This window comes from Rhinopithecus roxellana, chromosome 4 (genome assembly GCF_007565055.1).
Source record: "Rhinopithecus roxellana isolate Shanxi Qingling chromosome 4, ASM756505v1, whole genome shotgun sequence".
Lineage (NCBI taxonomy): Eukaryota > Metazoa > Chordata > Mammalia > Primates > Cercopithecidae > Rhinopithecus > Rhinopithecus roxellana.
In genome coordinates this window covers 87331127-87357819 of record NC_044552.1, presented here as the reverse complement: position 1 = coordinate 87357819, position 26693 = coordinate 87331127, and the positions used below count along the sequence as shown (strand labels likewise).

General features: G+C 38.3%; 2 protein-coding genes, 1 long non-coding RNA gene and 1 pseudogene across 5 annotated transcripts in view; 3 read left to right on the top strand and 1 right to left on the bottom strand.

Annotated features, from left to right (window-relative positions):
* FILIP1 (filamin A interacting protein 1) overlaps window positions 1-18432 on the top strand; it is a 198118-nt gene extending 179686 nt beyond the window's left edge. Inside the window, exons 6-7 of one of the 3 annotated variants that reach the window (XM_010372232.2) lie at window positions 940-997; window positions 14297-18432. In XM_010372232.2, coding sequence (XP_010370534.1) covers window positions 940-997; window positions 14297-14337 — 99 coding nt within the window. In that variant the 3' untranslated portion in view covers window positions 14338-18432. Of the gene's footprint in view, window positions 1-939; window positions 1754-14296 lie in introns of those variants that run through there. The other 2 variants (XM_010372231.2, XM_010372230.2) reach the window with 2 other exon arrangements.
* On the top strand, window positions 7731-9944 carry LOC104669296 (annotated as a pseudogene).
* LOC104669289 lies at window positions 18419-25437 on the bottom strand. The gene is made up of 3 exons (XR_748966.2): window positions 25074-25437; window positions 19947-20031; window positions 18419-19337 (listed from the first exon to the last, which is right to left on the bottom strand). It is a non-coding gene; the product is annotated as an uncharacterized LOC104669289 (long non-coding RNA).
* The window catches only part of TMEM30A (transmembrane protein 30A), a 32142-nt gene continuing 30844 nt past the window's right edge, over window positions 25396-26693 (top strand). Inside the window, exon 1 of the mRNA XM_010372229.2 lies at window positions 25396-25990. Within this exon, the coding sequence (XP_010370531.2) occupies window positions 25430-25990 (561 nt within the window). The 5' untranslated portion in view covers window positions 25396-25429. The remainder of the gene's footprint in view (window positions 25991-26693) is intronic.

The following is a 26693-nucleotide window of genomic DNA, read 5'->3' as shown; positions in this document are numbered from 1 at the left end:
GTGAAAATGAGGACAGAGATATAGTGAAGATGATCAAAACTATTTCATGACAAATTGAGTAGAGAGTATGGCTCTTGGGTTTATGATTTGGCTGTCTGGGAGAATAAGATGAGAAACTTTAGGGGGACTAGCTGTTTAGGAGAGAGGATAAGTAATGTTTGGAGCATGTTATATTTGAGATGTCTGGGGAACATCAGAAATGTCCAGTGAGTAGTTGGGAATAAGGATCTGCATTTCTAGAGGGCATTGAAGCCTAGGGGTCCCAGGGTTTGAACACATGAGGTAATAACTAAGGCAATTCTCAGAGTGAATGTTAAACATTAAAAGGAGGCTGAGAATGGAACATGGTGACATATTTAGAAGGCAGGCAGAGTAGATAACAAGGAGCCAGCAAGAGATTGAAAAGGAGTCGTCAGATATGAGAGGTGAACTGATGAGACTGTCCTAAGAAATCACAGCAAGACGGTGTTAGGAGCACTTTAAAAAGGAGGATGTGGTCAGCAGCGACAATAACATGTGAAGATTTTGAGGTCTTTAGGAGGTGAAAAAAGAGTGGCTTCATCTGAAATGGAAGAAAGGAGGGAGTGTAGAGGTAATTTAGGGAACAGTAGGAGTAAAGTTGCCTGAGTTTTTGCCTGGTGGTCTATATTTCCTCTGTGAAACTGGAGTTAAGGCCATCTTCAGTAAGGGCAGAGGAGGTGAGTTAGTGTTTCAGAAGAGAAGGAAGTTTCAAGCAAAGTTGTTTTAAGAGAAGGGAAGGGGAGATAATCAGAGTGGATTAGAGACCAACTCCAAGTTTCTCATAATTATTTTATCTGGGGAAGGGTCATCTGTGGGTGTTCCTGTGTGGCAAGAGTCCCACTAATGTTCAGATTGATGGCATATCCAGAGGAAACTCACCAACATCTCCCTTGTATCTACGTATTTTCTCTCTTACAGTCAGGACAAGACGGGTCATCCCAGCGGCCTACACCTACCCGCATTCCTATGTCAAAAGGTATGAAAGCAGGAAAGCCAGTAGTGGCAGCCCCAGGAGCAGGAAATCTGACCAAATTCGAGCCTCGAGCTGAGACTCAGTCTATGAAAATAGAGCTGAAGAAATCTGCAGCCAGCAGCACCACCTCTCTCGGAGGGGGGAAGGGCTGAGGGCAGTGGCTGAGGGGGTATGTTGTGCAGATGCTACTGCTGCCGTGAAAGTGAACCTTCATCTGTTTGTGCCAGTTCTTTACATGTACTAATTTAAGTTTTAAATATTGTGTTTATAAAATAACCGACTAATAATCATGTGTCTTTCCTATTTTGTGCATTTGTTTTGATGTTGGGGAACAAAATTAGTAAAACTATTGCCTGCTGCCTAGAAGCCAGGGCGTGGTTTCTAGTTCCAGTTTTGCTTCTAGCAAGTGGACCCATCAGTAGACCCATCTGAGCCTGTTTCCTCATCAGTTAGATGTGGGGACTCAGCCACATGCTCTTCAAGGCTGGCTCCCATATTTCCTAATTGCAAGTCAAATTTAATGTACCTTGTCCCACAATAATTTTTTATTAAAAAAATTCTATTATGAAATAAGACATACTTTAACAATTGTCATTTGCCTCTTTCACATCATGAATTTGCTTTATGTGCTGGAAAAAACATCACATAGCTATCACAGGGCCTGGACCTCTAAAATTTTGCAAAAACAAAAGGTTCTAAGATGATTTCAGGAAATAATATGAATGTGTAATAAAATGGAAATGAAATATGGAATCCTAAGAACAGAGTTTTACTTATTTGTGTGTGTGTGTGTACTGTAGAAGTTTTAGCCCCTCCATAAGATTCCCACAATTTCTTAGGCAATAATTTTAAAGTCATTAATGTCAGACTCGTGCTCTATTCAAGTGTACAATTGATTTAAATTGTGGAATAGTTTTAAAAGAGCTGCCAAATGACCTTTTATAGCTCAAAAGTGATTGTGATGGATAGAAACTAGCAGAAAGTAAATTCTGATACATTAATGCCAAGGGAAAAAATGACATCATACATATCTTAATTGAATTCAAATATTTTTCTCAATTAAGTATAGACTTGCAAGTGTAAAACCAGTTCATGATTTGGGTGTGTATGTGTATGTGTGTGGTGTGGAGAAGTGGATTATTTCTCTCAGTTTTACTCTTGTTTGAATCATTTTCTTTCATTTTTAGGCATGTTTTAATAAGCATGAAGCAGAGTGTGAATGCAAAATGCCAGGTGTATTTGTAGATTAACGATGTTAAGGTGGGCTTTGTGCTTCATAGCCACATAACCACAAATGAGTTCAAGGCTAGTAACCCACAGCTTAGCACACAAGATCTCATGTAGGCTACACCTTTGCTGACATTTTTGAGCCAACTGAGTGAACTTCACAAAAATACAATAGCAAAATGTCACAGATTTTTAGTTTTCCATTTTTGTATGTGAGTGTTCCAAAATTATATGGATAGCACCTGTTCTTGATATTTGGGAAAAAGCATAATTCTTTATAAAAAAAAAGACGTATGATTAGATTTTTATCTCATGTTTCAACATGTGTCATGATAATGAAGCTCTTCTCTGAGTTCCTTTCCACAGCAGATTTTCTATCGCTTGCAGAACTTGGGCTTGAATTGTGTATAGTGGTGGTAGATGTAGATGCCTCATAGTATTCACATTCACTTTAATCAGATCGCTGTTGCCTACTGCTCATCAGTTCTCAACATTGTATTACAAAATGTTGAGTAGCCAGGCATGGTGGCTCATGCCTGTAATCCCAGCACTTTGGGAGGCTGAGGGGGGTGGATCACTTGAGGCCAGGAATTCGAGACCAGTCTGGCCAACATGGCAAAACCCCATCTCTACTAAAAATACAAAAATTAGCCAAGTGTGGTGGTGGGTGCCTGTAATCCCAGCTACTCAAGAGGCTGAGACAGGAGAATCGCTTGATCCTGGGAGGCAGAGGTTGCAGTGAGCCAAGATCATGCCACTGCACTCTAGCCTGGGTGACAGAGCAAGACTCTGTCTCAAAAAATAAAATAGGAAAAAAAAGAAAATTGAGGAGCCATGTTAAAGACCTGCCATAGTAATGGGATTTCAAGATCAAAGGAGAGAGAGAGAGACTGAGAAAGAACGCTTTATGATTTTGGATAAATTTGAACAAGAGAGATTGCCATTTGGAATACTGACTTACATTTTTTTTAAAGATTTTCCCTCTTTCATAAAGTGAACATTCAACCCTTTCAAAAATGAAGACATTCACTGTTTTTACTAATGTGTACCTGACATTTGTGAAGTATTTAGTGTTACTGTACCATAACATATTGTATTTGAGCAAATGAGGGTGTCAGAAGAACCAAACACCACATTCCTTTTGACTCCACCTGCCATTCTTCAGTGACTTTTATCATAATCTTATTGCCACTTGCTGCTGTTTTTGCTTTTACCTTCTCACATCATGCTTATGGTGTTTCTTCCAGGAAGTCCATACCATCTACAGGAGAGTGCTCTGAAGGCTTAACAGTGCATGTACAGGATGTTTATACATCTAGATATTGGAATAGAGCCACCCACAAAGTACAACTGCTAAAAAAACTTGGCAGAACAACACAGATTTGCTTTTCAGAAATGATAAAGAACAACCACCATGACAGTTTTTCTTTGTAATTTTAGAGCCCACTCTATATTTATTGGATAGCTTTGCTTTAAGCCACACATTAGAAATAAAATCCACTGGGGATAGGAGGTGGAGGACTAAATGTATTACAAATCCAACTTCCATTTGTGAAGACAGTACTTTTAAGATGCAATTTAATGTGCTTTTGTAGGGGTGAATGGGATTAAAAGTTTGCAATATTTTCTCTGTCCTGAAACATACTGCATAGTAAAGTAAAAGGGGTCTCACTGTGGCTGATGTGTACAGCTGTTGCTCAGGCCCCACCCTGAAATCTTGGGATGGTGGGTAACTTGGGGGTGGGAAGGGTGGGTCATTTCCACAGACTTCAGTGCGTTGGTACCCTCTAGGGATGTGCAGGACACAATCTACACAGCTACAGAGGAGACCCTGGTCTTCACTGCCTGAGAATAATTGTAAGGTGCTGACTATTTCAGCACACTATGGTGGTGTCCACCTTACATGCATGATTCCAGAAATGTTTCGATATGGGACATAGCCCCAAGAGTGTTTATTATTTTTTTTACATGTGAGCTATATATCTAGGTCATCTGCTTAAGTTATTCAGTTTCTACTGGTGTTTCAATTGTATTTCCAGTGAGGACTGGTTGATGGGCGGCAATCGAGCTCTCTCTAGAGATTTTAGGGTATTCATTAAGGGTGTACCCAGAGCTCTTACTCAAATGTCTTCAAGAAAGAAGTGAAAAATAGCTTTCATGTGTAGTGTGGGAAGAGTATAATTTCGGAGACATGAAAACAAGTTTAAGAATATGAAATGTAAAAATATTTAAATTTCACATTCCCCAGATTCCGAATACTGGGGAAAGGGTGAAACTTTCCTTGTTGGGAAAAACACAGGGTTATAGATATGAAGAGCACATTTATACTGGAGGCTGGAGGCACAGAGAGAGAACGAGTAATGAGGAGATGGGCATAGAGAGGATTTCCCAGGAAATAGGAAGATATGATTCCAAAATTTCCCCAACCTAGATAATGTTTCCTTTCTGTCTCCTTTAGGGTCTCATCGTTGGTTATTTCTTTGTTCTCTGGTCTTTCCACTTCTCGTTTTCACTTGCTATCCTCTGACCTCTCTCATTTTAGCAAAATTCCTCCTTCATCTCTGCAGTCCTCTATAGCTACTGCCCAGTCTCCTTCCATGCCCAGGTGAGCTATTGAGAGAACACTCAACACTTCCTGCCTCCAGTCTCGCACTTCTCATTTATCATTAATCACTTTTTATTTTTAATAAAAAAATTCATATACATAGTTCAAATATAAGCCAGAGCTAAAAGACAATGAAAACAGATGTTCCTTACCACTTCCCTGAGCCCTCAGTTTTGTCCCCCGGAGAAAATCACTTCCAATTCTTAGCTGTTTCTTCTGGCATTTATCTCCATATTTCTAACTAAGGTGCCTATACAGTTACTTTTTATTTCTAGATTTTAGATCTCTTTTGTTTTCACATTATTGTTTTGATGGTTGAATGTTTAACCTTCTCACTTATCCCTTCTCTTTCCTTTTTCTCATTTTCCCAATTTGATTACATCCTCAACTTTTTGATAAATCAGCAGCCAACATTTATATATTTATGTGTTTTGCAGTGCAAATTTAAATTTAAATATATCACAGTAGCTCACGCCTGTAATCCCAGCACTCTGGGAGGCTGAGGCAGCTGAAGAACTTGAGCTCAGGAGTTTCAGACCAGCCTGGATGACATGGCAAAACTTAGACTGCAGCCTCAAAAATACAAAAAGTTAGCCTAGGCGTGGCGGTGCGTCCCTTTAATCTCAGCTACTCGGGAAGCCTAGGTGGGAGGATTGCTTGAGCTTGAGAGGCAGAGGTTGCAGTGAGAGATAGTGCCACTGCACTCCAACTTGGGTGACAAAGTAAGACCCTGTCTCAAAATAAATAAATAAAAATAAATATTACTATCTGCTGAGCCAAGTAGTATACTATGATTTTGCTCCCTTCCTCTTACCACATTTCCCCCTTCAAAAGAATAATTGTTTTAATTTTTCATCTGCTTGGTTTTCCATGTATGTATATATATATTTTTTCAAATGCTCCATTAGACTTGCCAAACACCTATCAGTAATTTTTCCAAACACTTAAACACAGCAGTTTCATATTTTTCCCTGGAAGCCTTCCTATTCAGCCTTCTGCTTCCATATTCAGTCTGGACTGGTTGTTTTCTAGGCCTGCTGCACAGTTGTTGCCCTTTTGCCTATGTTGAGTTATCTGTTTCCCTGATTGCTTATATTTGACTTCTTTTATCTATTGATCTATCGATCTGCCTATCATCTGTCTCATCTATCATCTAATATATCTATCTATCTATCTATCTATCTATCTATCTATCTATCTATCTAATCATCTATCCTCTCTCTCTCTCACTCTCTCACTCTCTCTCTCTTTCTCTTTACATCTTCTAATAGTTTTTAAAGGGAAAAGTCCTCCAGTAACCTTTCTGGGGCAGACTATCTGAATTATGGGAACAGGTTAGGGGAGGTAAGATGAGAATCTCACAGCTCAAGGTATAAACTTTTTACTCCCCTGCAATCAGTCTGCTGCCCATTCTTGTGTCTGGGTCCAGAACTTCTTAGGTCAGTTTTTCCAGAAAACAAACCTCTGGTCTCTAGTAAGGGCAAGGGCAGAGTTAGGCGGTGCTCTTTTCCCTCAATGACCAAGATATCTAATTTGCTTTGCTGCTTCTTTCACCTCTTTGCTCTGCTTCAGTTTCCCTTGTTGGCTCCTTATTTTATATATACACAATAAGGATTGATGTCTCCCACATCTCTATCAAAAGCCATGTTCTTGCTCTACAAGCTGGCTCTGGTTATTTCATCTACACCCAGATGCTGATGACTCCCAAACTTCTATCACCAACTGTGTATCCATCTTTATAGTGTGTATTTCCAAATCAGCTTGTCTAAAAACCATTTTCAATACTGCCCTGTATTCCTCCAAATCTTCTCCTTCTCTTACTATTCTCCATCTCAACAGGGATATCCTGACCCATTCAGTCTCTCAAGCTAGAAACCTGGTAGCCATCTATGCTTCTCCTTCTCCTTCTGCCCTCATTCAGCAAGCCCTGCTTATTCACTAACATCTCTAGCAGCTGATTCCTCCTCTCCATTTCCCCTACCATGGCCTAAATTGAGGGTTTTAAGTACTTTTCATCTGGGTTACTCTGATACTCTCCTAATTGGTCTTGTAATCTCCAGTCTCAAAACTCTAGGATTCATTTTTCATTCTTGCAGTTTTCCAAAGTGCAAGTTGATCATATCATATCATATCATATCATATATCATATCATATCAAATCATATCATATCATATCATAATCATCTCTATTTGAAAACCCCCCAAAAGTTCCTCATTACTCACAGAATACAATGCTATGTACTTGAGGCACTCTGTGACTGGGCTCTACTTCTCCATTCTTCTGAGCACCTTTCCCTTCCCTTGGCAAGACCCCCACACTCCAGGCTTAAATAATTGCTTGACTATCAGGCCATGCCACCCTTCCTTGACTTGCTCAATTTGTTCCTTCTCCCTGAATTGCCCTTTCTCCTATTTTTTTTTTTTTTGGCAGATGTGTCCTTCTCTGTTCAAAGCCTATTTTATGAACATTACCTCTTCTAGGAAGATAAACAATTATTTCAGAATCTATCCTGAGGTTTAAAGGCCTGTCCACTGCTGTAGAAAGCTTGGCACTCACTGTAGATAAACAAAACTAGCAGCTGAAAAATGGCAGAAAGTTGGGCAAGCAAGAGCTATTTCTGATTCCTCTCTTTGCAACACAAACCAGTGAGAATGACATGGAAGCAGTTAACAAGTCCTGTGTGAGAACATGCAGGTAATGAGGTGGCAGAATTACAGAAGTCCAGGTACTGTCATTTTTGGGTGGTGAAAGTTACTTCTATTTCCCTCCAAAGGCACAACAGCAGGTGATGGATGCAAAACAGCCAGGAGTCCTGGACTGGGGAGTTCTCACCTCAGAAGCCACCATGCCTGTGAAGAAAGGGGCCTGAGAGCTTTCCGTGAAGTATAAACACACAGTACATGCATGAGTTATAAATGGCCCTTTCCTCACCCTTTCCGACTCCCCCAGTGGAACACAAAGGCACTTCAAGAACGAGGAGGTTTCAGGGGTTTGTCTCATGCTCCTCAAGTTCATGAAGGACCCTCAAAATAGGATAAGGGGCTCTCATTTTAAAGGACCAAACACCACCAAAAAGCAGGATTTAGATTTAGGATAGATATCAGGGTGAATATCCAGAGAAGAAGGGCTGCTGAGAAATGGACTCGATACCTGAGAGAACTGAAAACCATGAGACTGGAGCCATACTCTTTTCTACCACCAAAAGGTTGTGTAACCTTTGGCATATCACCCTACCTTGGCCTATGATTTAGCACGGAGCTATAATTTTTTATGATTCTGGCATTCTCCCTTAGAGCCATAATATAATATGCTTCACTATTGTTTAGCAAGGACCTTACAAGATCCTGCTACAATGCTTTTCCTAAGATCTAATGGTTAATTACTTATCCGGTAAAAGTACTTTTGGCCTCTCTACTTCTGCTAATGCTACATATATGCAAAATCACAGAACTGGTTAGAACTGAAGTAGATCTTAGAGATCAAGAGGATAATTATCTATTACTAAAGAAGGCAAACAGCAACAAACCCTTTTAAAAAAAGCCCTGAGGCATACAGATGTCTAACCATCTTATTAATGATAAGACCAGGACCAAAAATCAGTTCTTCAGTTCCTCCTAGTACATTATTAATTATTTCATATGATGAAACTACTTCAAGTGAGTAAAGTGTACATGCATACATAGATTGAAACACTCATACTCATTGGGTCAAAATAATACTGCTAAATGATTTTGAGCTACTAGGATATTTATATAGAAACTATGTGAAAAAGTTCTTATAATAATATTTTGAATATTGTCCTCATTTAAAAAGTGCAGTGACCTCAGTTTTCACACATAATGTTATTTTGCATGCTATTCTGTGACTAGCCATAGACTTAGAACAACCTAGGTATTTACCATCTGTGTTTAAAAGAGTAGAACCCAATTCTGGCGTAGCCACAGCGGCTAACGCTACTACCAACCCATCACAGCTGCTGCCATTAGAGCTTGTGGACAAATGTATAGGATCAAGAATTCACATTGTGATGAGGAGTGATAAGGAAATTGTTGGTACTCTTCTAGGATTTGATGACTTTGTCAATATGGTACTGGAAGATGTCACTGAGTTTGAAATCACACCATAAGGAAGAAGGATTACTAAAGTAGACCAGATTTTGCTAAATGGAAATAATATAACAATGCTGGTTCCTGGAGGAGAAGGACCTGAAGTGTGAATGAGTTTCCTTGACTTACGCTAGATTCTGTTTTGTCTTTTAATGACAAGAAAATGGAATTTTTTTCCCCCACCTTCTAATGTTTAAATCCCATAAAGCTAAGTTTCCTGTTAAAGGGAAGTGCTTTGAAGGTGTATACCCATTTTTGTAAGTTAATCATGATTATCCTGGAAAAAGAAGAAAAGAGCTTCTTCTTTGAAGACGAGAATAAAGGTGTTTTTGGTAAAAAAAAAAAAAAAAGAAAAAAAAAGGAGAACCTCTGCATGCTTTGCTCAGATACTTTCCTATTTTTCCATTACTTAGTTTTTATTTATAGTTAATGTTACATATGGGAACTAATTCAAATTTGCTTGTATCTGTAAAACAGCAATCTATGCTGGAGATAAGAAATTAGCTTGCCAAAAAAGAATTTATCAGTTATGACTGTGATTATTGGTGACTTCTGCATCCTGGGGAGGTAAGGGGATAATTTGGGCTGATGGCAGAGTGGGAAACCTGCTGGAAGGAAGCAAATAAACTATTAGGTGGTTGAGAACTCCCAAGGGAGTTTGTATTATCTGGTTCAAAAGTTTCCTAGAGCAAATGACAGAACCTATTATCGGAAGTATTTTTAATTAGCTGATCTGAATCCAAAAGACGAATACAAGTCCAAATCAAGAGAGGAAGTTTCTTGAACTTCCTATTTAAAACAGATGTTTTAACAGAACTCTGATTAATTTCTGAATGTGATAATAACAGGATTGAACCCTGAAGCAGTTTATGAAAATGAGAAACTTAAAAGTAAATCATATCTAAGTACTTATAAAAGGTATGTAGAATGTAGGGCATTTTTGCACTTGACAAGTTGTTCTGAGGCCAGTAGGTTCAAAGCTGATGTTTGGTAGTTGGTCGGGGGAGGGGAAGAATAGCACAGCCCTAACCTGGTACCTCTGGGCAGAGCCCCTGGTGGGTAGGGGGCCATAGAACATGGGAAGCAGGCTATATATAGGCAAATTGATGCAAAATCCAAGAGGACATGTTTTTGTTCTGTAACTTGGTGTACAGCTTCCTGTGGATAAAGCAGTCCTCCTTTGCTGATGTAACGTCTTGTTATAAGTTGAATTTCTGATATGTTTTGTCTTTAGTATGTGAACTTAGAGGCTAGTTATTAAAGTGATGTGGCTTTATTTGCTAGAGAAGAATTTTTTGTTTGTTTGTTTTTAATTTAGAGCTCAAGTGTTCCTTTGCAGTGTTTGGCAGTGTATAAACATGAATTACTTCGGAGGGAGGTATTGGTTTTTTAGGGAGTACATCTTTCCCACTCTACAGCCAAGGAGACCTCCTGGGAGGAAACAGAATTCTAATTTGTTGTGAGGTTGCCTCACTCTGCACTCAGGAGACATTCTCCCCCAAATGTCTCCCCAAATCCTCTCTCATGCATACAGCTTTGGATCTCAAGTCATATGACTGGCTAGTAGTTTTGGGATACCACACAAGGAGGATACATATTTAGTAAGCTCAGAAATCAAGTGTAATTAGGAATTGATAACATGTTAACTTCCTTTCCAGGAAGTTATCCAATAGCTAGTGTACTAAAAGACTTAATAAAAACTACAGCATTTCACAATAATGTCATAATAACAAATAATGTATTTAATGTGTTACCTGAAGTTTTTTTAAAGAAAAAAAAATCAAGGTAACACTAGAGAGAAACATATAGGGGAAATTGTCTCTAAGTACACTTTATAAGCCATTAATGTCAAAAATATATAAAAATTCAGTGTCTCATATGTATATGTTCATTGAAATTTAGAGTTTTTTAAACTTTCAATTAGGAAAAAAAGGAAATTATGTTACTAAACATCTTCATATCAGAGGGCCCCAAATTTAAGTGCTTTGCTATTTTGAGTTTGCTGACAGAGGTGGTAAATACCTATGGTCTTTGGTTCCAATCTGCCTATAAAGTGCTCTCCAAATCACTATTGTCAGAAAAGTGGTATCTGTAAGAAGAAAAATTATGATGGTTGTGCAAAATTGTGATCTGTAAGAAGAAATGTTATGAAAAATTATACCTGATTTTACTGAGGTTATTTTAGAGGCCCCAAATGACCTATATTTGAATCTTGTTCTGGGATGAAATGAAGACAGTAGGAGATGGAATAAAATTTGCTCACTGAATCTGTAACTTCAATAAGATTTATAACATTATTTTATTGTACTATATATAAAAAGACAGGAAGAGACTTGGGAAATCAAGTCTCTCTTTTTTTTACACAAAGAATGGCATTAATCCCTAAAGCACTAATTTTTAAAAATGTATTTAATTTTTTTTTTGCTGGCAACATGGACTGCATGTACCTCAGACAATTTGACTGTATAATGAGTTACTTCAAAATGTAATGGCTTAAAGCAATATATTTTTTTTGAGACTGAGTCTCGCTCTGTCACCTAGGCTGGAGTGCAGTGGTGCCATCTTGGCTCACTGCAACTTCTGCCTCCTGGGTTCAAGCTATTCTCCCGCCTCAGCCTCCAGAGTAACTGGGATTACAGGTGCATGCCACTGTGCCCAACTAATTTCTTGTATTTTTAGTAGAGATGGGGTTTCACCATGTTGGCCAGACTGGTCTTGAACTCCTGACCTCAAGTGATCCACCCGCTTCATCATCCCAAAGTGCTGGGATTACAGGCGTGAGCCACCAAGCCCAGCTTTAAAGCAACATTTTAAAAATTTCTCACAATTTTGTGTATTGGCTGGGTGATTCTTACTTGAGTAAGTTCAGTTGAGACTTGGGGAAAACATAGCTAATAAGCAACTATAGATTTAGTAAATCTGTTTAATAAGTTTCAATTAATAGAGCCAATATCATATAGATTTTATTTCAGTATCTCTAGAAATAAAATGAAGTGTATCTCCATATAAACAACATAATTTGGAGCTTAATTGTATTCATTTAAATAAAGTTTATGTACATAAATATTAAATACCACCTTTTATTAAAGTACAATTTATATAAGATAAACTCTTATTTAGCATTATCAAATGTTTCTGAGACATTTGATTTAATAACACAATCTGATTAATAGCATTAGCATACACAGCATGCAAGGATTATGAGTTTGCTAATTTAAATACAGTAATTAAATGTTTTGGTGCACCAAGACATTGCTTCTTCTGTGTACGGACCCTTATTACTATGATGGAGATTTTGAAATGCTAGGATTAAGACAAGGCAACTAAGTTGTGCAAAATGCTAGGATTAAGACAAGACAACTCTAAATTGCCTTAATCCTAGTATTTTGTAAATTTCCACTGCTGCACACTGAAGGAGAAAGAAGGTATTGTAGTAATACAAAATGTTAACCCTTAAAGGGATTTTTGAGATGCTCTCTAATACCCTTGTTTTGTACCGTAGAAGCAAAGGCAAAAGATTTCTGAATTACATCCACAATAAGAACAATTCTGATTTCACTCTATCTATGCTTTCTTAAGGGAAGGAAATTGGAGATACTTTAATTTTACCAGGGAGATTTGAGACGTGGGTCTTTTTACTACTTGGAATCTACTGCAGAATTTTTTTTTTTTTAAAGTAGTGAGAAACATCATTTTAATTTTGGATGCTAATTTTTAACTACATATTATTTAATTCATATTTAAATTTTTTTTGCCTGAATATTTTGATATATTTTTAGGCATTTAAAGAGGTTGAAGCTGGAACATTTCAGGCTTCTGGCATAGTACAATATAGTATGTATGTCTTAAGAGCTTCAGAAAACCTTCATAGCTAAATATTCTTAGGTATATAAGACATTCTGTATTTCATCTTACTTGGCTTTCTTATCTACCTCAAATTCAAGCCAAAAGCCTGAGGGACAAAATGGAAATAGCTCCACCTATTGGTCATCATGAGGTAAAGTTAACGACACCAAATTAAGAAAACATTTTCTTTTTGGCAGATAGTCATGCACTGTGTGTAATTACTATGAACCTAAAAGTCTATGGCATAATATGATTTAATTAATGTTTACTTACATACTAACTACATAAGTAAAAATAAAACTTAAATACTAGGTACTTGAGATTAATGTGAAAATAATAGGTAGAAATTTCTTCATGTTATTGATAAACCCTGACATAAGTTTCTGTACTCACAACATATACCATATGTTGACAAGGAAGTATTAATAATAAATTTTTCAGGTGAAGAAACTATTTGAGGTTTGAAAATTTTCTTTCCTCTGCTGTGTATAATCTCAGTGATGTTAGGAATCTGTCTCATTTGGTCATACATGTAGTTCCATGCCTACCTAGCACAGTATACAGCCTCAATAAATGAATGAAATGAGTCATACTGATACATGTTCATGAAAGCATAAAGGTTACTATAAAAGAAAAACCAGCTGAATAAATATAAATATTAATTATCCATAATGTGCTGGACTATTGTAATTACTATCTCCATCTAGTTTAAATTTATTTTTATAAGAATAAATTTATATTTTAAAACATATAGGGGGGCCGAGGCAGGCAGATCACGAGGTCAGGAGATTAAGACCATCCTGACTAACACGGTGAAACCCCGTCTCTACTCTAATACAAAAAATTAGCCAGGCATGGTGGCAGATGCCTGTAGTCCCAGCTATTTGGGAGGCTGAGGCAGAATGGTGTGAACCTGGGAGGCAGAGCTTGCAGTGAGCCAAGACTGCGCCACTGCACTCCAGCCTGGGCGACAGAGCGAGACCCAATCTCAAAAAAAAAAATAATAATAATAATAAACATATAGTTATGCAAAAAAGCAGCAGTCAGAGAAAAAAGTGAGTCACCTATATTTATTGACTTCTTAGAAATAATATCTCCTTATTAAAACTCTAATACACACACACACACAAAGAAATTGAAGGGGTATAAATATTGTTCAGAACAGAAAGTTTGGCTGGAAGATTAGTTACTTCTAGGAAATAGTCTGGTTTCTCATTATGGGGTTTGTATACAGCAATTACTATCTTTGTTTTCAGTTCTTACCTTGGTTAAAACTAATCTACTATTGTCAGAACATTAGAGGTAGTTTCTAAAGGGATTTAAGAAATTTCGAGGTAAAGTACATATGCCAATATAAAGACATTGCCCAAGAATAGTAATGCAGGAGCGTCTTTTAGCCTCATGTACCAGTTTTTGTTTGTTTTGTTATTTAACATTTATGATCTTTTAGTGAAATGACGTAGCTTGATTCTCAGTTTCAGTTTAACTGAAAATGCCATGTCTTTTTTCTCTTTATAGAAAGCATCATCATTCACCAGTTACGAACGAACTCCAGATGAAATGGTAAACCAAGCACATACTGGGTGTGTGTATGACCTCTGAATCCCTATTGAATGGACAGCCCTCAATCATGACTAAGGTCCTCCATGCTACTGATCACTACTGGAAATATTTTACTACTTCCAGTGATTTTTTTTTTTTTTTAAGGATATAATGTGAAAGCTGAAAATGGCCTTGCTGATAATATGAAAATATGTAGCAAGAAAGCAATTCAATCTATGTGCCAAAAGAAATTTCTTTTTGCAAAGCTTTCAGGTCTATGGGCACATGATGTATAACTTATTTTTTATAATACATTTTGTAATGTAATTTTTTTCCTAAAGCGTTTCCCTTTTTTGTAGTCTCTGGCACATATATCTACAGAATACACTGTCAGTTCTTCAAAGTGTTGGTATTGTTGCATTCAAAATGGTAACCTATAATTATTTTCTTTTTATCAATTTGTTAATTCTGAAAAAAAGGAAGTACAAGTATATTTCCTGAGGTAAATTCAAGAGGTAAAACTTAGAAGCAGGAGATTCTGGAAGAGGTTTTACTATTGCTTGTACAATGCTATGGTTCTGATCATGGTTCAATACTAACAAATAATGCTCTGACTTAAAAGCCTAATTTTAAATACTAAAAATCAGTTTCTATAGTTGCTCTTTCTGGTGTTCTGGGCCAAAAACCTTGGATGAATTGATTTTTATATAGAACAAATTCATAAAAGGAGATGTACCAGTTTAACCAGTGAGGGTAATAAGAACAGCTTCGACTGACAGTTCAATTACACTTCTGATTGAATTATTTACTTGTATGTATAAGACTTATAATAAGGACTGTGAAATAAAGCTAGTTCTCACAATCTAATCCAACCAAAACTTGAATATAAAAACAGACCTAAAATGTCAGTATCTTTTTAAAAAAATAAGACTGGGCACGGTGGGTCATGCCTGTAATCCTGGCACTTTGGGAGGCCAAGGTGGGAGAATCGCTTAAACCCAGGAGTTCAGGATCAGCCTGGGCAACACAGTGAGAGTTACTTAAAAAAAAAAAAAAAAAAAAAAAAAGGTAGCTGGGCCTGGTTGCTCCTGCCTGTAGTCCTAGCTACTTGGGAGGCTGAGGTGGGAGGATCACTTGAGCCCAGGAGATGGAGGCTGCAGTGAGCCATGATTGTGTCACTGCACTCCAGCCTGGGTGACAGAATGAGACTCGGTCTCAAAACAAAGACAAACCCATACACACACACACACACAAAAACCCCAAAATCCAGAAAGAAAAAGTAGTACAAGAAATCTCAGGATCGATAACTTTTTTCCCCTTGATTTTGAAAGACTTTCATAACTACAGGTAGGTTAGAGAATATATTCTTTGAAGATAAAAAGCACAACATGCATTACTGAAATCTCAATGTCAGAGCTACTGTTGAATTTAGTTTTATGTGAAAATGTGCATCTAAAGTCCAAACTTGAAACTCTGGTAATATACTTTTTTTTTTTAAAGACTGTTAATATGGACATGTTTTTATTAAGGTCTTTAAAGATAACTTTAAAGATAAATTAGAGTTGACACATCAGTTTCTGAATGTGGAAATCATTTATCATGTAACTTTACTGAAATTAAAGACAGCATGCTTCCGAGTGTCACAAGGATAACTAAAAGCCACACAAGGAGGACTGCTGGCCCATTTCTCTAGTCCACAGGTTGTGCTCAGCTTTAGAAGCCCACACACGGGCATCCAAACCGAGTCTCTGGAATAGAAAAATTAATGCTGGATTTCCTCCCCTACCTAATCCTGGAAGGTTTTAAGGTACACCTTGGGAAATTGGCAAATCATTTTCAACATGTAAATTATATGACATGTTAAAATTATTTTTAATTTTTAAAAGTAAAAGAAATGCTACAGTAGGCTTGCCCTAGCTTGAATGATTGTGAAAACATCACATAATCTTCCAGAATTTTGGTTAGTAAGAAAACTGGAGTGTCTATGTGTGAAGATTTTTAGAATTGTTACTGGGTTTTGTTTTCTGAAAATGTTGACTGTAATGACATTTTCAATTAGAAAAGTGTTTTAGTTAGACTGTTATATTTTTTGACTCGCAGTTAAGTATCCTATTTGCCAATGTTTGTACCTCTGATGGCAAAACTATTCTGATATATTAGATTCGTATTTGAAGCAAATAACTTTCTCAACTTGTGGGAATTTTATTATACTAATAGTGAAAATGTTAGAGGATAAGATTTTAAATACTTCTTGATTTAAATTAAAATACTATAAGAAATGTATGTATATTTGGATTTGAAGGGTTTTTTTCTCCCTGGATTTATAATGAACTTGGAACTTACAAGAACAATGAGGATGATGGTGCAATTAGAGTCATTTAGAGAGATGCAGAGCTTTTTCTGTCCATGCTATGATTAAGTCCTGTGTTTAAACCCAAAAGCAATCTGGGTGACACACGAATAAAATTAATTAGATTAATTTTGAAATAAGAGAATATGCAAAATTAACAACAAAACAAAACCCCAGAAAACACTGATCATCTCCTTATCTAATGAATAAGAAAATAAGATCATAAATAGTCACATCTCAACATGCATATCCATTTGAAAAAACTGCCCTCCCATGCAATCCTGGCACAATCCTAGGCTCATAAAATTTCTCTACCTTTCCTTGTAAATAAGTCTCCAATCATCAATCTAAATGAGAATCATTTTTAATGAAATAATTGTAACTGTTTTCTGAAATATAATCATAATCAGTGTTTCTAGTTCAATTGAACTAATCCGTATTTTACCCTTTTCTTTCTGATAAGAGAGTGTTTCATGAGGATATCTTTGGTAGAGATCTTTTCTCAAGTATTTTATAAAATATTCGAGTCTGATGAAGATAGTAGATAAATACACCAGCTGTCAGATGCCTATGATTTTCACAAAATGTGAAGAATTCATTGTATCTTAGGATGACCATAAAAAAATTTATGGTGTGTAATCTCTAAGCATTAATAGAGACAACAACACTACTGCAGTAATACACAGCTACTAAAAATCAGTGGCAGAGCAAGAAAAAATGGTGTATCAGGCAATGTAAAGTTTTTGCCTTTTCTCCTAATGCTGTGGTTGAGTTTTCCTGGAAATGAATTAAAAAAAAAAAAAAAAAATAGCAAAAGTAGGGTGTGTTCATGAATCTGATGAGCAACAAGTCTAAAAATAGCAAAAGTGCAAAATGGAAGTTAAAAAAACACAACTGGCACCTGAGGCATATTTCCTCTTCTTTATCTCCAGTGCTATGCCTCTGCTAAAAATATGAATCACAAAGCAAAGGAAAAAAAGAAAAAAATTGTTGTAATACAATAAAAATCACTATAATAAAAGTTTATAAAAATTGAGAGAGTTTTTTGGAATTGACTTTGGCCTAGTGACCATCAGTATTTTTTTCTTAATTTTTCAGCATTTATTCCATAATGTGATAACAACTGTGTGTGTTACCTAGGGAAAATGCTGTAGATCCATACATTTGAATAGAAATGTTTATAGATGCCATAACATGATACATTTATTTTCCGATGTCGTTTTTTGTTTATATTATTTAGGGAAATTTTACCGTACCATCATAGATTTTGTTATTTTAATAATGAAGAACTATATTTATTTAATCTAGATTTTGTTTTAAAATTATCAACTGTTTGCTTCTACAAATAAGGGGTTTATAATGTGGCCTGATATTCTTAGAATTCTTTTAGGTCTAAGGGTTTTCAAAAGCAAAACAACACTGAAAACTTTAAGAAATACATTCTATTTTTGCACCATGTAAAATTTTGTTTCCTTTAAGTTTTATCAAGTACATGAGTTTATTATTTTTCATTGAATCCAAGTGAATTTATGGATATGTACTTATCTTTTGTATGAATGTAATAGCTTGCTTTCAGTTCCTCACAGGTCATTGAAATTGCTTAACCAATGAAAACATTCTCTGTTACTTCCAAAGTCAACTATGTTTATCAAAATCTCACTAGTGTGAGAAAAATAACAAGTGTAATATTAAAGCATTGTGCAATATCTTGAGTTGGAACATAATATTCAGAAAATTAAAATCATTTAAAATGAGTACGCAACCTTCTTTTTATTTAAAATCATTTGCTCTAAAACAGTTTTCATCTCTGCATTTCATATTTTCTTAAAAATATGGTTTCTTTCACTATGGATAAGCAGATGTGGTATAGCAGGGCTGCCAGGATGAGGTATGCTCTTCCTCTGGATTATACCACGGTTTGATTCTTTAGTAAGATGAAAACTTCAAGACACCAAGAAATGGAAACTGGTTAAAGGGTTTCCCTCCTTGCTTTATTCCCACAAACTGCATTGTCAATCAACATTCTGATGTTACTCCACAGCTGCTGCTGTCATCTAAAGGTAGATCACTCAGTAGAGCAAAGGCTCCTGAGGCTTTGCCTGCAGTCCACAGCTCAGTATCTACAGAGGCAGTTGGGTCATGGTTTTTGCAAAGTGGGATGTGGGTGAGAGTGGGGTTGTGTTCTGACCTCCTTTATTTTTATCAGCCTGTGCCAGAAATAGGGATCTATAGCTACATCCAATCCTAACTTATCTTTGCCTTATTTGAAACAAGGGAATGGGTTTCTCTTATTAAATAATAAAAACATTAGTTTATTAATTCCTGTTAGGAAGTAGCCTTTTCCTATCCTTCCTTAAACTGCCCTGTCTCCCTTTCCCTGTTATTCAAGGACCTTTTCCACGACCACAGCTGCATTCTTTTTTGGCCGTTCTGGTTTTCAGCGCACAGTTCTTTTTTCTCCTTGATAGCAAGGCAGGTTTAGTCAAAATAACAGGGTATTTTGTAGGCACCTAATAATTGACTCCTAACCCCAGAGAATTGCTCCTTTGGGAGCAATACCTCAGTCAGGGTATTCTGTGCCAAATCTTCCTCACCAAATTATTCTGGCTGCTGATGCTTTCCTTGCAGAAATTTCTGTGCCCACGGAAGGTTTCAGAGGCAGATCATCTGGATTACATAAGAAAAGACCTTCAGTAATCACTGATTCTAAGGGAAGGTATGCCTTTGAAAAGACAAGAGTTTCATCAGGCCTCAAGATGGTTTATACTGCTTTATTGAGAGAAGCGCGCTCATTTTTGCTTCACAAAGGGGCATGTATTGGTGCCCACGTGGAGCATTGACATAAGCAGGTGGTGGGACAACAAACTGATTATCTCCCAGAAATGGAGGGCACCAGAGATGTCTGTTTGCATGGTCATCATAATCTGCTGAGATCTTGCTTCAGGAAAAGAACATGAACACCCAGAGTACACAGTCTTGCTTAGCATTTATAGTACATGTAATATTAGCATAAGGCTCTGTTTTCTCTCTTCTCCTACATGGAGAACCACAATGTAACTCTGACCTTATTTCCAATTTCCTCACAGTTTAGTTTTTGACATCATAAGGGGACAACATGTGGTACCTCCTCAGTGCTCCTACAGCCCCTTGAACACACATCTTGTGTGACACTGACTTCATTATATAATATTTCAGTTGTCAGCAAGTTGTCTCTCCCACTAAAATGTGGGTTCATTGAGAGTAGGTCAGGTCAGTTCAACAAGATTTATCAAGTACCTTTTATGGCCTAGGCACTTTGCCAGGTGTTGGAGATGTAGAAATGCATAAAAACAGTCTCTGACCTTGAGGAACTCATTTATATCTGGTAACAAAGACAGACGTAAACAGATAGTTTTCAATACTACACAGTAAGTGCAAGGACAGACATCATATATACATTACCTTGAGCTCTGAAAGCAGCTGTTAACTCCACCAAAGGGGTCAAAGAAGTATTCCTCAAATTGGCTGCTGACCTGAATCTTGAAGGATGAGTGGGGATTAGCTAGCAAAGCAGTTTCAGTGGAGGTGAGGTGTGAAGTCAGAGAGCAGTGGGTTGCTGAGTGACTGGGTTAAGGAAGCAAAGACAGCGAGTGCAGATTTCTCCTCCCAGAAGATTCAGTGACAATACAAATGATGTTGTGAAACAGTCTGTTGAACCTATCTTGTGCCTCATGGTGTGCTGGTCAGAGGGAAACCCTTGGTCTTCGCCTTTGTTGTCATAAATATTTAGTGCTATTGACAAAATATCCTTCCTGCCTGCCTGCCTTTGTTGTCATAAATATTTAGTGCTGACAAAATATCCTTTCCCCTCCCTCCCTCCCTCCCTCCCTCCCTCCCTTCCTTCCTTCCTTCCTTCCTTCCTTCCTCCCTCCCTTCCTCCCTTTTTTTTTGAGTGCAGGCTGGAGTGCAGTGGCGTGATCTCAGCTCACTGCAACCTCCGTCTCCTGGGTTCAAGCAATTCTCCTGCCTCAGCTTCCTGAGTAGCTGGGACTACAGGCGCCCGCCACCACACCCTAATTTTTTGTATTTTTAGTAGAGACGGGGTTTCACCGTTTTAGCCAGGATGGTCTCGATCTCCTGATCTCGTGATCTGCCTGCCTCAGCCTCCCAAAATGTTGGGATTACTGGCGTGAGCCACCAGGCCTGGCCCAGTGTTTGATTTCTGAGGCTCAACAAAAGCTGACTTTCACATTTAAGTCCATTTTGTGAAGATACTTCATGAATATGTTGGAGTTATTTTAATGACTCAAGTGACTCAAGTGTTAAAAAAAAAAAAAAAATCATGATGAAATGAAATCCCTCTCACGCTGGCTTTCTAAAACTTGGAAAAATAGAAAACTATAAATTTAAATCAAGTCTAAAAATGATCCAAACATATAATTTATAAAGAATTAACGTTTTTAGGCTGGGTGTGGTGGCTCACGCCTGTAATTCCAGCACTTTGGGAGGCCGAGGTAGGCAGATCACCTGAGGTCAGGTGTTCGAGAGCAGCCTGGACAACATAGAGAAACCCCGTCTCTACTAAAAATACAAAAATTAGCTGGGCATGGTGGTGGGCAACTGTAATCCCAGCTACTCAGCAGGCTGAGGCAGGAGAATTGCTTGAACCCAGGAGGCGGAGGTAGCAATGAGCCGAGATCGTGCCATTGTACTCCAACCTGGACGACAGAGCAAGACTCCGTCTCAAAAAAAAAAAAAAAGAATTAACATTTAAAAAATATCTACTTTCCTGTATCTCTTGACGATTCTCTTGGCGTAAACTAAGCCTCTTTCCTCCTCTGTTCCCCTTTTTAAAGAAATTAACTGCTATACATGTAACAGATGTCAGTTGGCTGTTAACCTAGAGATGGCAACATCATATTTGAAAAAAAGACTTTATCTATAATTGATGGCATCTAATGAAAAAATAGGTGCCATGGGGATGTAATCAACTGAGAGATTCTATGCAGTGGAAGTCATGAAGTCTGAAGTCTTGTGAGAATTACATTCTTTAATTTAAAGTATATAATCGGCTGGGCAAGCCTGTAATCCCAGCACTTTGGGAAGCCAAGGCGGGTGGAGCGCCTGAGCTCAGGAGTTCGAGACCAGCTTGGGTAACATGGCAAAACCATGTCTCTATCAAAAATACAAAAATTTAGTTGGCTGTGGTGGCACATACCTGTGGTCCCACGTACTTGGCAGGCTGAGGTTGGAGAATCGCTTGAGCCTGGGAGGTGGAGGTTGCAGTGAGCCACTGCAGTCCCACTTGGGTGATAGCGCCTCAAGAAAACAAAAAACCAAAATCAAAAAGTATGGAATTATGAGAAACGAAGCCTTATTTCCATCCAAAACAAAGTTCTTAGGCTGTCTACTAAAGTATTTTGGTGTAATTGCTCTTTCCTCTAATGACACTAACCATTAAAATATCTTGTTAGACTCATATTTCTGATTACTGACTGGCTATTCAAGAACTTGCAAAATTTTCTATCGCAACACCAATGACCTCAGGCTAATCAGTCAATCTCTCAGTGTGAGAACAAAGGGAGTTTCTTAAATATCTAACTGAAAGTATTCAATAAGTACACTACATAAAAATCAGGAAAAGGTCAATTTTAAAAAGTAATTTTTAAAACCCAGTTTGAATCAATATCTGATGCAATAAATACAGGAAATGAAGTTTATTATACAATTTCTACATCACTCTTTCTCCTAAAAGTCCTCTGAGATAATTAAAAATGAACATTTTGCAGTTCCACCAAGCTGCCATGGTCAACTGAAAAGGAAAAGATTTTTTTTTTGTTGTTGTTCCTGCAAAAATATGACCCAGCCACTGAAAATAATTCAAACCACTTCCAGTCACTAAGAACTTTCTCTGAAACTCATGGTGGTAAAAACTATGACACATTTCTCGGCCCTCTTCAACTTTTTAAAATATCCTTGTTACAGATGTGAATGAAATAGTTTGAATATGGTTAGAAGCTAGAGAGCTACAGCAGCACCAAACATAAAAGGAACCCAACAATCAAATTTGTGTGGCAAATCTACTTTGGTTAGGCAGTGAAAAGACCAGTTGCAGTTTCCTCTTCCTTGTTCCGAGAGATACCCAATAGTTACTCTTCTGTATTTTTTCTTAGATGTTTCTGGTTACTGAATTCAGTGGCACAACACAGCAATTGAACTAAAAAATGAAAATTGTATAAAACTTCCCATCCAAAGGCTAAACATATACACCTTTTCAGACTGTTGGGCTTGCATCTGTTCTATCATTTTGGATTCACTTTTGTATTGGGGCTCATGCATTGACTGCATACTTAGAATGTTAATCTGATAGCATTAATAAATGTCATTTAGCCACACAAATTCCACTTTTACCAAGAATCAGCACATGAACAATCATTTGAACAATATAAGTGTAATCTAAATGTACCAACATACATACACACAAACACCAGTCGCTCCTAGCAATCAGTTTGAAAATGTGTAAATGGTAAACCATTGTGAGAACTATTCTCTTCTGTTGCCCTAGAAATGCTGAATGATACTTTCTTTTGAAAATTCCTACTTCAGCAGATTAAATGAAAAACCACCTAGTAAGGACTATCATAAAATAATGTGACCAAGAAAATCACAAAATTGTGAGTTCCCTGAGATAATAATGTGGAGCTGAAAAAAACGTTTCAGCTGGTTAAAGATGCATATTGTGGTGGCAGAATACAGTAGTAGAAAATGAAATGGAGGGATATCAAGACATCTGGAAAAGCAATTTCATCCATCTGGACCTCATCTGAAAATGTAAGTTTTAGAGAAGAATCTCAGGAGGTTTCAGTTCTATAAATGTTTCAGTCAAAATGGAATTTCTAATAAAAAAAGAGACAAGGAATTAACTCATTTTCCTATGAACAAACAAAAATAAAGAAAAAGGAAGCAGATAAATACATCACACTCAGGTCACTAGAACAAAACCAAAAAATGAAGGTAAAATGACCATTTATTCAGAGTGCTGGAATAGCAGAATATTAAAAAAAGATCAAATTTAGTGGGCATGATGATATAGGCAGAAATGGGGAGGAAAAACCTGCCTTATATGTACTTTTGCAATATGCCCATATTTTGGCATACATTTTTACCAACAGAACTTAGCAAAATAAAAGGATTCCATGCCTTCTCCATTAACTGTGATAGATTGTTTTCCATTTGAGCCTGGGGTTGAAGGTAAACTTAACAGATCAAAACAAAATATAGACCTAAGTATGTGAGCAGTGCTAAGAATTTGAGCATGAATGTCATGTAAGAGCAAACCCAAGCAAGTTGGTTATTAGAGGGCAACAAGCATTGTATCACTCTAAACTCTGCCTAGTAAATATGTCATTGGCTCACATTTTTTAGACTTGTCATTTTGAAAAAAAATTTAACTGTAAATTTTTTTTTTTTTTTTTTTGAGATGGAGTTTCACTCTTGTTGCCCAGGCTGGAGTGTAATGGCGGATCTCGGGCTCACTGCAACCTCTGCCTCCCGGGTTCAAGTGATTCTTCTGCCTCAGCTTCCTGAGTAGCTGGGATTACAAGCCCGGCCACCCCACTCGGCTAATTTTGTATTTTTAGTAAAGACGGGGTTTCATCATGTTGGCCAGGCTAGTCTCGAACTCCTGACCTCAGGTGATCCACCCGCCTCGGCCTCCCAAAGTGTTGGGATTACAGGCGTGAGCCACGGTGCCCAGCCTAACTGTAAATTATGAGGACCAAGCACTCCTTATTTTCTCTTTCCTCAGTTTAACTTCTTTAAGGCATTACTGCAGACTAAGCCTAAAAGTAATTTGTTTTCAAATGATGTGACTTAATCTCTGGCCTGGATTTCAAAGATGTCAGTATAATGTGGATTGTATATAATTGTTTAAATTTTACAAATAACATACGCCTATTATAGAAATTTTGGAAAATACAGAAAAGTGCAAAGAAACAGAAAAAAAAATCCTCCATCCGGTCAACAGAGTTACCATTATTCACTTTTTAGTTCCGCTCTATATTATACTTCTACAGTCGCTACACTACTCTAATATCCTGACTTAGTCACCTTTTACATCACGAGTATTTCCTTGGGTCATTAAATACCTGGCACTTTTAAAGTGTTTACGGGGTATCTCATTTTGTAGTAATGCTATATGTCCTGGTTTTTACAACAGTAAGAGAAAAAGCTACAGCCTATTACAAAACACTTCCTATATCAATGCGCAAAAGAGAAAGGTGGACACAGAAAAGGGGAAAAGTAACGTGAGAATCAGCAACAGAGGAAAAATAACTAAGAATCGCTTAATTAGAGGCAAGATAATAGGGCTAAGTCACATTATTGATTCTTGACTTTAGGACAAAAAGGGTACATGTCACGCACCTCTGTTCCAAGTTTATACTTGCACCATGAATGGCGATTTATTTAATTAAAGTTGCGGTTTTACAACCGAAGCAAATACTGCTAATTCTCCCCCGACTCAATCCCCCTTGAGGCCGCCTTTTAAATGCTCCCACTCCCTTCAGAGAAAGCCTCGAGGTAAAAAGAAAAACCTGTCTGGCAATCCAGACCTGCGGTCGCCGCGATAACCAGAGTAGCAGGCAGGTGTGTGCTAACTAAAGCCACGGCCAACAGAGCGAAGATACGCCTACAGCGCAGGCGCGGAATCCCCGTAGCCCTAGGCCGCTCATGCGCCAACGTAGTTTCGCGATCGGGTGGCTGAGCCAGTCACAGGACAGATGATCAGGGTGCGTCCGCCTTTTCCTTCCGCCTTCTCTCCTCCTCCCCTTTCCCCTCCCCTTGTCCCTCCTTCTTCTCCCTCCTCCCTCTCTCCCTCCCTCTGGCGTCTCCAGCCGACTTTCGCTTCCTGTCAGCGGCCTTTGGCGGAAGAGTGTCCCGCCTCTTCCGCCTTACAGCGGAGGCGTCGGTGGCGGTGGCGCTGGTGGCGGCGGCGGCGGTGGCGGTGGCGGCGGCAGCGGCGCTCGAGCGCTTCCTGTCAGGGTCAGCCGGCGGCCTCCCTGGGTGGTCCACCTGCAAGTCGCGGAGCGGTGCCCTGGGGATCGATGGCGATGAACTATAACGCGAAGGATGAAGTGGACGGTGGGCCCCCTTGTGCTCCGGGGGGCACCGCGAAGACTCGGAGACCGGATAACACGGCCTTCAAACAGCAACGGCTTCCAGCTTGGCAGCCCATCCTTACGGCTGGCACGGTGCTACCTATTTTCTTCATCATCGGCCTCATCTTCATTCCCATTGGCATTGGCATCTTTGTCACCTCCAACAACATCCGCGAGATCGAGGTGAGGGGAGGGAGCTGTGGTGGGAGTTGGCGTTGCTCGGGAGGACGGTCCTACGCGCCCGCCCCACTCCTTTCCCAGCGCCCTGAAGCCAGTTGACAGGCGGAGGACCCCGCGCCGCCCCCCACCCTCTTCCATCTGTTCCTCTGGTTTTTCTTTTTCTTTCTGCGGATTTCCTGAATTTGCAGCTTTGTCCTAGCTTTGTCTTGCGATTTACGAAAGAGCAAATCGACAGAATGAGCTGAGACGGAATGAATGTTTAATGCAGAAGATGGGTCAGGTGGAGAACGCTTCTTCAGTAGGCGGTTTGTGTGGTTCTATGGGGATTAGCGGGGGTTGTTCACCGAGTTAAAAAGAGAAGTGGGGGCGGGGGCCAATTGTAGCTAGGTAGATGCAACCCTGAGTGAATTGACAGGGTCAAAAGTGTCATTACCTTTGTGTGCATTATCCGAAGACACAGAGATGAACACCTTGGCCATTGCTGGGAAAAGAACCAGAGTCGTAGAGGTATTGACGATTCTAATGTAAAGAAGCTGTCGCATGTTATCAGGTCACGTATGAGGACTTACGACAAATGTGCATAGTACTTTTCATTTTGAGCTAATTCGATATTTTCAGTTGTAGGGCAAGATACACAGGAAAGATCACCTGAAACTTCAATTCTGGTTTTGCTTTTAGGCTACGTTTATTAATGGGCCCTACATTT